Genomic DNA, 13,121 nt, shown 5'->3' with positions numbered 1-13,121 from the left:
ATCTCTCTCTCTCTCTCTCTCTCTCTCTCTCCGTAATGAGAAAAATGAAAGTCAGGAATGAAAAGGAACCACAGCCTATGTCGTTTGGGAAGGAATGAGATACAGATAATAGATGGAGGACACTACGCTGAGTTTTGCCGTCGATCTTTCACTCATGATTGTACACTGATATCTGACACTAAAATCCAACACCAAAGTGCATGTTTTATTGCAACAAAAATATACATATGAATAATCACATTTCAAAACAACAAATCATCTATAAAATTCAACAGTTTGATTATAAAACAGACACAGCTGCTGAAAATAATGAGTCCTGTTAAGCTATTATAAAAGTCCTATAATATTCTGAACTTTGAAAAATCTCAGTTACGAAATGCATTGTTCAGTCAGTATCATGGCTCCACCCCTCCCTCGAATGATGAGACATTTACCTGAGAAATTTGAAAAGTTTGTCACTGGATTTCAAGTCACTGTGCGCTCTCTTGTTATTTACTGCATTAGTATTTATTATATTTATTAGTATTTATTTGTATCAGTATTTATGACCACAGCTGCACCTACCTCTCTGCTTCAAGGCACTTATAAAGAAACATCGTTACTTACCATACAGGAATCGTTATAAACCATCATTTACCATTCAATATTCAGGATTCAGTGTCCATAAATGTATACCACGATCAATTTCTGTTGACAAATAAGCCCCACCCCTAGACAAATAAACCCCACCCCGTTCCTTACGGTCGCTCCTGATTGGTCGAAGTTTGTACTGTCCTGCACCCATGCTAAAGTTCTTCATTATTTAACTCTTTTGATCAGCTAACTCTTCTATTATTATTGCTATTATTATTATTATTATTATTATCTCTAAATGATGATAGTACAAACATTTGGCTGTATTAGCGCCTCCACATGAAGGCGTCTCTCCTCCAACACCTGTGCCGTTCCCCCGACAAACAGGATTCCATCAGTCGTTTCTAGTGGAGAGCTATTTATAGTTCACATTGTATATCGGGGTGTAACAGGCATAATAAACCGCTAAGATATAGGTGTTACGATATCTATGCCACTTACAACATGAAAATAAATGAAAATATACGGGAAAAGTGGAAGGTGACGAAGGTGAAGTTAGGGCAAGTTAAAGCATCCTCAGACAATGTTGCTCTCCCATTGCTCTGATGTGGTTGTGGCGAATTTCTTGTGATTGGGGTTGATAGCTGTCTGTATCTCTATGAAGGACATGCCCCGGGTCTCTGGTAAGCAGGATAGCACAAAGATCACCCCTACCAGAGAGCAGAGGGAGTATATGAGAAACACCGCACCCGCACCCAGACTCTCCACGCTGTATGGGAAGGTGAAGCCAACTAGAAAAAGAAACAGGCTGAAGCACATGTTTAAAAGACCCGCCCCGACGTTCCTGACTTGTGATGGGAGCAGTTCAGCCACCAGTGTCCACGAAGTTGGCCCCACACCGCAGCCGAATGCTAAAGTAAAGACGCAGATGCACGCCAGGGGCATCCAACCTAGGGACTCTGGCAGGCCGCCTTTCACCCCTCCCCAGTACCACAGGATTCCCCCTAGTGTGGCAAAGGACAGGGAGGAGATGGACAGACCGCAGGACAATAGTAGACGCCTGTGAAGCCTCTCTATCAGTGCCCAAGAGAGGAAGCATGGGAGGAATCTGGCTGCACCCATGACCACAGCACACAGGTATGGGTCTAACGTGGAGCCTGCGAGCCTGAACATGGTGACAGTGTATGTCAGTGCTGCATACTGACCGGTTAATTCCTTGAACAGCAGCACCAGCACACACAGCAGCACCGGCTTCAAGTACACCATCTTCCGCAAGAGTAACAGCTGTTGTAATGCATTGGGTTCCTCCTGGTGCTCGATATACACACTGGCCTTAATATGCTCAAGCTCTCCGTCCACCTCCTCGCCTGAACCACCTCTGAGCCAGGCTAGGGATGCAGCCGCCTTGTCCATCCGATTCCTCCTGGCCAGCCACAGGGGGGATTCCCACAGGAAGAAGAAACACAGGAGCTGAGGGATGAGGACCCCTGCGAAGACGTATGCGAGGGACGATGCCTGCATTACAAGGCCACCGATGTATGTAAGGAAGGCCCCCAGCATGACCATCGCCTCCGACACGCCCATCATGATACCTCGCCACCGCACCACACTAACCTCCACAGGATACACCGTAATTACCACCATGAAGAGGGACGCTGCAGGAGGAACAGAAGGAAGGTTATGGTTGTGGTATGGATGCTGAGGGTAAATGAGTTCCCCTGTTAGTTTCTTAGCCTTAGTAGCTTTCCATACCTCACTTTCTTACAAACTCATTTCCCTTATCCATCTTCCTGCTTACCCTACCATGCTTTCTCTCTCCTTCAGATCTTTCACGAATCACATTAATCTTATTCCACCTACTCATCAAGACAAAACCACACCCAGCCATCACCCGACGACTCACCCACGACACCCTGGACGACCCTGGCGAGGACGAGGACCCAGAAGGAGGTGAAGATGGCGAGGACGAGCCAGGTTAGTGCGAGGACGATGGAGCCGAGGGCGAGGATCCGCCGCACGCCCATTCTCTCCACCAGCACGCCCGCCACCACGCACACCACCATCGCCACCACCAGGGGCGCCGACGCTGGAGGCAGGGGGGGCACGGGGCTACACGAGAGAGTCATGGCGTCCCGAAGTTAGGCGAAAGAGATCTAACTTTGACTCTGCTGACCTTACTTTGCTAACAACTGTGACTCTGCTGACTTTGCTAATAACTCTACTGCGCTGACCTTACTTTGCTAACAACTGTGACTCTGCTGACTTTATTTTGCTAACAACTCTACTGTGCTGACTTTACTCTGCTAACAACTCTACTGTGCTGACTTTACTCTGCTAACAACTCTACTGTGCTGACTTTACTCTGCTAACAACTCTACTGTGCTGACTTTTACTCTGCTAACAACTCTACTGTGCTGACTTTACTTTGCTGACTTTTACTCTGCTAACAACTCTACTGTGCTGACTTTTACTCTGCTAACAACTCTACTGTGCTGACTTTACTTTGCTGACTTTTACTCTGCTAACAACTCTACTGTGCTGACTTTTACTCTGCTAACAACTCTACTGTGCTGACTTTTACTCTGCTAACAACTCTACTGTGCTGACTTTACTCTGCTGACTTTTACTCTGCTAACAACTCTACTGTGCTGACTTTTACTCTGCTAACAACTCTACTGTGCTGACTTTTACTCTGCTAACAACTCTACTGTGCTGACTTTTACTCTGCTAACAACTCTACTGTGCTGACTTTACTTTGCTGACTTTTACTCTGCTAACAACTCTACTGTGCTGACTTTTACTCTGCTAACAACTCTACTGTGCTGACTTTACTTTGCTGACTTTTACTCTGCTAACAACTCTACTGTGCTGACTTTTACTCTGCTAACAACTCTACTGTGCTGACTTTTACTCTGCTAACAACTCTACTGTGCTGACTTTACTCTGCTGACTTTTACTCTGCTAACAACTCTACTGTGCTGACTTTTACTCTGCTAACAACTCTACTGTGCTGACTTTACTCTGCTGACTTTTACTCTGCTAACAACTCTACTGTGCTGACTTTTACTCTGCTAACAACTCTACTGTGCTGACTTTTACTCTGCTAACAACTCTACTGTGCTGACTTTACTCTGCTGACTTTTACTCTGCTAACAACTCTACTGTGCTGACTTTTACTCTGCTAACAACTCTACTGTGCTGACTTTTACTCTGCTGACAACTCTACTGTGCTGACTTTGACTCTGCTGACTTTGCTAACAACTCTACTGTGCTGACTTTGCTGACTTTTACTTTGCTAACAACTCTACTGTGCTGACTTTCCTGACTTTTACCTTGCTATAATTTCCAAATCTTTAACTTACAAGGAATTAGTTACATGTGACGGGTTAATTAGATCAGGTGAGACGAGTTAGACAAGGTAAAGTTAGAATTAGATTACCTGTGAGGTGAATGAGGCAGAATGACGAGGTTAGGAGTATGTTAGACTGTTTATGGGTTGGAAGGATGAAAAGAGAAAGAGAGAATGAGATAATTTACGAGAAGCAGAGGGAGACCAAGAATGACGAGGTTAGATGTTAGAGAGATTATATAGGCTGGAAGGAAGGAGAGAGAGAGAGAGAGAGAGAGACACCCCACTCACCGAACCACGTCTTCTCCGCGGTACTCAGGCTTATCCCAGCATCCTCCCAGCGGGCTAGGGCAACGGCTGGGTAGGAGTAGATAGTGCCATTTGAAAGCCCTCCTAAGCAGGCCACTACAGCCATCAAGCCCTGGAGGAGGAGACCGAGGATGAGGGGAACGTGTTAAGTACGTGGGACAAGGTGGTAGAGGTGTGCATGGATCTGGTATGGAGAGAATGAGAGACTGACCAGGAGAGTGTATGAGGGTGAGGTTGAGGGAGGAGGAGGGAGAGACCAAGGATGAGATAGGGGGATGGAGTGGAGAGATATATGAGGGAGGGGTGGACTGGAGGAGGTGAACGAGGATGAGATGGAAGGATGGAGTGGAGAGATTTATGAGAGGGAGAGTGAGTTGGAGGGGGAGACAGGACGAGATGGAAGGATGGAGTGGAGAGATACAGAGAGGGGGTCTGTTGGAAAGGAAGACCAATGATGAAATTTGAAAATATATGAGAGAGGGGGAGTATAAGTTGGAGGGGGGCAAAGCAAGGGGAGGGGATGACATGGAGGTGATTTGTTTGTGGCCACACGGGACAAAGGCGTTTGGCAATATATAGACAAATAGATAGATAGATAGACAGATAGATAGGGCCCCACCTGCCTGAAGAATGGGCTGCCGATTGGAGCGCACTGTTTGGTGATGCTGGAGTGGCGTTGTGAAGGTGATCTGCTGGCACCTCGACTGATTACACTTGCCCTGACCTGAGGATGAGACGTATGATCAGCGCTATACGTGTCCACAAGAGAAGAATCAATCAGAGGACAGGTATAATCAGCACTATAGCCACGTGTCCACAAGAGGGCAGTGAATCAAAGCCTTACTTATTTTTCAATGCAAAGAGGAAGGGACCTTAAATGTCAGGACCAACTTTCCTTGCCCCTATACGCTTCTCATGGGGCGAAGTTGGATTGGATGATGGATGGATGGAAGGGATCGAAGGAGAGAAGTGGGCATGACTGTTCCCTCTAAGACAGCATTTAGAGAGAGCCAAATTCAAGATCTGTTCATTTCGAGATGCCCGAATTGGAGGTCACAGAATACACTACGCAATAGAAAATACAACAGGCAATAAAATACAATAAGCAATAAGAAATACAATACAGGGGGGACTTCCACACACTGCCCCCTTGTTAAATAATTGGGAATTTTTAAAGGAGGGGAAGTGCAGGGGGGGTTTGACTGGGGGGGCACCGGCTCTCCCATACCCCCTACCCCTACACCACTGATTGTAACTATATGGAGTGTTTTTACCATATCCCCCATACCCATTCTGTAGGGGGGAAGACTTATACAGGGACACAAAATGAGTTCTTTATCTAGACATGAAGATTCCGTGACAGTCAAATCACCATCAGATCTACTTATTAGCCTACTACTACTACTTCTACTGCTACTACAGCGCCTTGTGTGTGTGTGTGTGTGTGTGTGTGTGTGTGTGTGTGTGTGTGTGTGTGTGTGTGTGTGTGTGTGTGTGTGACCCCGAACACACAAGTCTTGACATCCTGTGTTGAGGGCTGTGATTGGGAGACCCCCCCTTCCCCTCACCCCTCCCCTCCCCCTCCCCTCACCCCTCTCTCCTCCCCCTCCCCTCCCCCTCTTTCCTCCCCCTCCCCTCACCTACCCCTCCTACCCCTCCTCCCCTCTCCCACACCACATGATCTCTTTCCCTCTCCTCTCTTCCTCACATCCCCCTTTTTCCCTTCCCCTTTCAACATCCCCCCACCCTCTCTCTCTCTCTCTCTCTCTCTCTCTCTCTCTCAATCAAAGAATTCGCCTGCATAAATAACACACATGGTTATTTGCAAATGTTATTGACTCATATACATGCTTACACACACACACACACACACACACACACACACACACACACAGTTATTTGGAAATTTTATTAATTCACATACACGCTCACACACACACACACACACACACACACACACACACACACAGTTATCTGAAAATATTAATTCACATACACGTTCACACACACACACACACACACACACACACACACACACACACTTTTCTTCAACAAATTACCGTCTCCTTGGTTTCTATTGCTAAAACTTGTAATACATATATATCTATCCTGCATCATTTATTCATTTCCTACTCCCACTGCCACACCCACGCCCACACCAGCAGACAGTCAGCGTTATCAGTGTCTATCCTGCATCATTTATTCATTTCCTACTCCCACTGCCACACCCACGCCCACACCAGCAGCCTGAGCCGTCCCCGCAAAACACAAGACTCGGCCACCTGAATATCTAGCGGAGTGATGGAGTCTTTAAAAGGGATATGGTTAAAATTACCTAATCATCACGGTAATTAACAGGTATTCTCCTTAATGATCGGCGGTGATGTGGAGGGGTGAAGGGGAGAGAGGAAAGGGAGGAAGGGAGGGAGTGAGAGTGGGGGAAGAGAGGGGAAGGGATGGAAAAGAGGGAGAGAGAGAGAAGAAAGGGAGGAAAGGAGGGAGAGAGAGTGGAGAAAGAGAGAGGAAGGAAAGGAAAAGAGTGGAGGGAAGGAATGGAAGAGTAAGGAGAGAAAAAGGGAGAGAGAGGGGGAAGGGAAGGAGGTGTGAGAGAAGGGAAGAATGGAAGGGAGGGATGAGCAGGGAAAGGGGAAAACAAGGGAGGAAGAGGCAGGGGAAAGGAAAGGAAAGTTAGGGAAGAGGAAAGGGAGGAGAGGGAAGGAAGGTAAGGGGAAAGGGAGGAGAGGGAAGGAAGGTAAGGGGAAAGGGAGGAGAGGAAAGGAAGGTACGGGGGGGGAAGGGAAGGTGAGGGGAGGGGAGGGGAAGGTGTGGGGAGGGGAGGGGAAGGTGTGGGGAGGGGAGGGGAAGGTGAGGAGGGTGAGAGATGTAACTACCCTCACCCTCACCACAGACATTGGCTGGCTCACTTCCTCTCTCTCTCTCTCTCTCTCTCTCTAGCATATACCCCTCTCACCTAAACTTGGTCCAGATTTTCGTCCCTTTGCAACTTATTTCACGTAGCTCAGGGACAAAAAGACAATACAACGGCTCTACAGTCTTTCCACAGCACTTCTTCGTGACTGTCATCATATTCTAGTGTTAATCTATACAACTGAGCATTCAAGATGGAGGGGATGGTAATTTTAGGCCAAGTTAGAGAAAAGGAGTATAGTACTGACTCCCTATCACCTCTTCCTTAGCGATTTATTTCCGAGTATTGCTTGTTAATATACAGTGCACGTTATTTATGCAGAGTATGGAGATATTAGAAGGGTTCATATATTACACAAGGGGACAATAAGGCGTAACAAGCAAAATAAATCGCTTAGGAAGAGGTGCTAGGGAGAAAACGGGGCTGAAAGACATATATAAACTTACTTTGCTGGTTGAAGAAGAGAGTGTTAACATCGGCTCCTCCTCCTCGGCACTTCCCCCTCTCTCAGTTGTCTCTCCAGTTTCCTCTTCTTCCTCCATACTTCCGCCTCTATCTTCCTCCTCCTCTTCGTCCACTTTCCTCTCTTCTTGGCCAGTCTCCCCTGAACCACTGGCGCTGTTTTCTTTAACCACTTTTACGTTTTCTGTGGGGTAGTGGTGTGTCTGTGTCGCATTTTCTTTGTCATCCACGTTACCACCATCCTCCTCTTCATTATCTTCGTTTTTATCACTTTTCTGCTTTTCCTTCCCTATTTTCTCTCTACTCTCCTTCTCCTCCTCTTCTTCCTCTTCCTCTTTACCTCCAACTTCGCCAATTTTCTGTCTTTTTTCCTCCATATTCTCTCTTCCCTCCTCCTTCTCCTCCTCATCTGCACATTCACCAAGGTCCTGTTTTTCTTTCACTACTTTCTCTCTACCTTCCACGTCTTCCATTCCACATTCCACTTCATTTCCTTCCTCCACTCTCCCTCTACCCTCCACTTCCTCGTGCTCCATCGCTGTTCCTTGAAGTCCCGTCCCTCGTCCTCCACTCTCTTCCTTTTGTTTACACTCCATATCGGCTAACTCTTGGACTCCGGATTTGGTGGATTCGGCACTGCTTCGTTTCATATCTGTGGGGCAAAATCCAACCGTACCCTTAAAACAATCATCATCATCATCATTATCATCATCAACATGTTCATTATTATCATCATCAACATCATCATCATCATCATTATAACTCTTCACCCCATCCCTCCAGCTCATCTTCGACCTTCCTCTCCATCGCACCCTTCCATCTCATCCTCAGTCTCCTCGTGTGTTCTTACCTTACCTAATTGTTCTTACCTAATTGTAGCTTTACAGCAATGAGTAAAGCTCGTACTGTCCCGTGTCTTAAACCATTTTTATCGTACATATCCTTAAATTTGTGATTTGTTTTGGCACACACTATTTCATTCGGTAGTGCATTCCACTGATCAATTGCTCTATTTGGGAAACTAAATTTCCTTACGTCTTTATCGTCTCTCTTTTTATGCAGTTTTTGCAGTGTCCTCTTGCTGATGCATCCCCATAGATTATGTAATCATTTATGTCTATTTTCTCCTTCCCTGATGTGCATTTATAAAGCATAATCATATCACCTCTTTTCCTTCTCTCCTGTAGTGTTGGTAGATTCAGTTTTTTTAGTCTTTCTTCGTAGCTTAGATCCCTTAAGCTTGGTACCCATCCTGTAGCTGCCCTTTGTACTTTTTCAATCTTGTCTATGTGTTTTTTGAGATGAGGACTCCAGACTACTGATGCATATTCCAGGGTTGGTCTAATGAATGATGTTATTATCCTTCTTAGCATGTCTTCATTTATGTATGTGAATGCTATTCTCATATTTGCAAGCAGTGTATACATGTTCCGTGCCTTCTCACTGATGTAGTCAGCCGGAAATAGTCTGTTATTGATAATCACACCTAGGTCCTTCTCTCTTTCTGATGTGTGTAGGGTTTTATTTCCTAACTTATTATCCCAATCAGGTCTCTTTCCACTTTAACCAAACTTGATTACATGACACTTGTCCACACTGAATTGCATTTGCCATGTATTACGCCATTCATGAAGTTTATTTAATTCTTTTTGTAGCTCTTTACAAGAGTCTGTGTTAGTAATTCTCCTTTGTATTTTTGCATCATCAGCAAACATAGTTAGATAGCTTTCATTTCCATTGTTACTGTCTATATCATTTATATACACTAAAATCATGATTGGTGCCAGCACTGAGTCCTGTGGAACTCCGCTAGTCACTTCCCTCCATGATGAGTAATTTCCCCTTAGTACTGTTCTCATTTCTATTTTTCTGAGAAAATCTTGCATCCAACAATACAGTTTGCCTCGGATTCCTCCTTGATGGTACAGTTTCCATAAAAGTCTTTGGTGTGGTACTGTGTCAAATGCTTTCTTGAAATCTAAATAAATACTGTCCACCCATCCTTCTCTTTTCTGTAATGTGTCTGTTACTCTATCATTACTCAAGAGATTAGTAACACAAGATTTTCTTTTTCTGAAACCAAACTGTCTTTCTGTTATCATATTGTGTTCTTCTAGATGATTTACCCAAGCTTTTCTTATAAGCTTTTCTAATACCTTGCTTACAACACTGGTTAGTGATACTGGTCGGTACGGTACTTGAGTGGATTTTGTCTATTCCCTTTGTTGAATAAGGGGACAATGTTTGCTTTCTTCCAAATATCAGGTAGTTTACCTTGACTCAAGGATTTCTTAAAAATTAAAGATAATGGTTTACTTAACTCCTTTGCATATTCATGTAGCATCCAACATGAAATTTCATCAGGACCATTTGCTTTTCCTCTGTCTAATTTACTTAGCTCCTCCTGTATTTCTTTTCCGATATTTGTATATCTGGTAGTATGTGTTGGCATGCATGTTCCACATAATCCCTCTCAAAAATTTTTTTTTCTGTAAAAACTGATTGGAATATCCTTCTCTTGTGTATAGGTGATTCCCTCGTCCGTAATGGATTGTATTTTATCTTTTACTTTGGTTTTGCTTCTGATGTAGCTGTAAAATAGCTTCGGCTGATCACTACTTTTGTATATGATATCCTCCTCAAACTGTTTTTGGGCTTCCCTCCTTATTCTTGTATAACTGTTTCTTGCCTGTTTATAGTTGTTATATGCCCTTTCACTATTGTGTCTTCTGTATCTATTCCACAACAAATCTCATTTTTTCTTTTGATTTTTTACATTCTATATTGAACCATTTCTTTCTTTTCTTTTCTGCTTCTTTGTGCTGTGGGATGTACTTCTGGACTCCTATTTCATAAAGTTCATAGAATTTTTTTTATATATAGCATTTAAATCTTGTCTTCTATGCTCCTTTTCCCAATCAATTTCTATGAAGTACTTCTTTAGGTCATGATAGTTTCCCCTTTTAGTGTTTAGGCTCTTTTTGTAACTTTCATTGCTGTTAACTATGTCATATGCAATCCTGAAGCTGCAATTTAGTACCAATGGTCGCTTTTGCCGAATGGAGGGTGATATGTTAAACTGTCAATATCGTTTTCTTGCCTAGTAAATATAAGATCTAGCACTGAGGGTACATCGAGTCTTCTTTTTCTGGTGCTTTCCCTTACATGTTGCGTTAGGAAAAACTCTTGCACGAGATCCAGGAGATTTTGGTCCCAACAGCTTTCTTGGCTTATTATATCTAGAGTATTCCAATTTATATTTGTATTAAAATCTCCAGTTAGTATAATTCTTTCCGATTTCTCCTCCATTCTATGTAGTAATGCTCTTAAACTCTGCATTGTACCCTCTGCCAGATGCTCACATTCACCTCTTTCCCATGTGTTTGATCTGGGTGGCATGTACAAATTGGCTACAATTACCTTCCCTTCAGATGTGCTTGTGTGTGTGTGTGTGTGTGTGTGTGTGTGTGTGTGTGTGTGTGTGTGTGTGTGTGTGTGTGTGTTAAGCAGCAGACACAAGCTGGGAATGCCGACTCATTGCTCTACTTACACACACACACACACACACACACACACACACACACACACCGAGAGAGAGAGAGAGAGAGAGAGAGAGAGAGAGAGAGAGAGAGAGGCCTTCACGTGGTGGCACTGATATAACCAGGCGGCTCCACTGCCTGGTTATACAAACGTTCCTCAGTTACCTCCCTATCCTACTACTACTACTACCACCACCACCACCACTACTGCTACTACTACTACTACCACCACTACTACTACTACCACTACTCAAACAACACACACACACATCGATCGTTCGTCTCCATGGTAACGACACACATAGGTCAAGATGATTTATATATGTGATTAGACATTGATTTTCCCGTACTCTATTTCTTCCCTATCCCCCAAAAGGACGATGGCGGACTGCAGGATAGGGGAACTTATACTACTATTATTACTACAACTATTACTACTACTACTACTACTACAAACTACTATTATTATTGCTACTACCATACTACTACTACTACTACTCTAACTTGGCCTAAAACTGTCCTCTCTCCATCTTCAATACAGTGTTGGAACAATAGATTAACACTACAATGATGCTAGTCACGAAGAAGATCTGTGGGAAAGATGTGGGGCTAACACTGCCTTGAGAGAGAGAGAGAGAGAGAGAGAGAGAGAGAGAGAGAGAGAGAGAGAGAGTGAGCTATCTCTATTTTTGTCCCTACACAGTAACAAACTCCCTATTTTCACGCCAAGGTTAGAGTCCCCGTTACTGGTACCCTACACGCGCACACACACACACACACACACACACACACACACACACACACACACACACACACACACACACACATGCTTCAACTCAATACAAAAACATATGTGCTGTAAACACGCACATAGGTGCATGCCATGATTGTACCCAATACACACACACACACACACACACACACACACACACACACATGCTGGCACTTATATACGGTACTCATTAACTACCGCTACTTGCGCACACACACACACACACACACACACACACACACACACACACACACACACACACACACACACACACACACACACACAATGGGGCACTGTCTAACACGTACTAACAAAATGCTCCCTAACACCTTTTCCTAAGTGATTTATTTGGTTTATTACACCTCACTGTCCCATTCAGTGTTACGTAAATCCTTCTAATATCACCAAACTCTGTATAAATAACGTACAAAAGGATATCAACCCGCCATATCCAAAAATAAATCGCTTAGGAAAAGGTGTTAGGGAGCCTGCTTAACCGATGAGAGTACCAGTCACACAAATCAAAGGTGTAGGGAATTAATGAGGTGGTTGCTTACTTGCGGTCGATGAGTCCGTATTTTCGTCGGTCTAGAAGGCTCCCAAACACCTTTTCCTTAGCGATTTACTTTTGATATGGGTGGTTAATACTAAATTGTATGTTATTTACCCTAAGTATTGTGGCAATGGACAGTATGGAGTGACATGCAAAATAAATCGCTTAGGAAGAGGTGTTAGGGAACTGATTATAATGATTTACATGACAAGGCAGTAAGGAGTACGGCGCAAAATAAATCGCTTAGGAAAAGGTGCTAGGGAGCTGAGTATAATTATTTGAACGACAAGGCAGTAAGAAGTAAGACGCAAAATAAACCGCTTGGGAAGAGGTGTTAGGGAGCTGAGTAAAATTATTTGAATGACAAGGCAGTAACAAGTAAGACGCAAAATAAACCGCTTGGGAAGAGGTGTTAGGGAGCTGAGTATAATTATTTGAATGACAAGGGAGTAAGAAGTAAGACGCAAAATAAATCGCTTAGGAAGACGTGTTAGGGAGCTGAGTATGGTGACTGGGAGTAACAGGCAAAATAAATCACTTAGGAAAAGGTGTTAGGGAGCTTCCTGAACCCAGAATAGGGGCTCGTGCCACAAAAATAACACATTAACACGTACGAATAGATAGGGAAGCGATAG

The 13,121-nt window shown here is 44.0% G+C and overlaps 1 protein-coding gene across 1 annotated transcript in view; it reads right to left on the bottom strand.

Moving 5' to 3' along the window:
- Nucleotides 1-202: 202 nt before the first annotated feature.
- Nucleotides 203-13,121, bottom strand: part of LOC145395757 (facilitated trehalose transporter Tret1-like) — a 13,146-nt gene continuing 227 nt past the window's right edge. Inside the window, exons 2-6 of the mRNA XM_080269296.1 lie at nucleotides 7,607-8,274; nucleotides 4,851-4,955; nucleotides 4,214-4,343; nucleotides 2,477-2,659; nucleotides 203-2,228 (exon numbers count right to left, since the gene is read on the bottom strand). Of these exons, the coding sequence (XP_080125422.1) occupies nucleotides 1,150-2,228; nucleotides 2,477-2,659; nucleotides 4,214-4,343; nucleotides 4,851-4,955; nucleotides 7,607-8,272 (2,163 nt within the window). The 5' untranslated portion in view covers nucleotides 8,273-8,274 and the 3' untranslated portion in view covers nucleotides 203-1,149. The remainder of the gene's footprint in view (nucleotides 2,229-2,476; nucleotides 2,660-4,213; nucleotides 4,344-4,850; nucleotides 4,956-7,606; nucleotides 8,275-13,121) is intronic.

The sequence above is a fragment of the Coenobita brevimanus genome, chromosome 33, assembly GCF_032717465.1.
Source record: "Coenobita brevimanus isolate Jiangsu-jjx chromosome 33, ASM3271746v2, whole genome shotgun sequence".
Classification (NCBI taxonomy): domain Eukaryota; kingdom Metazoa; phylum Arthropoda; class Malacostraca; order Decapoda; family Coenobitidae; genus Coenobita; species Coenobita brevimanus.
Note: the sequence above shows the minus strand (reverse complement) of the source record. Positions and strands in the feature narration are given on the sequence as shown.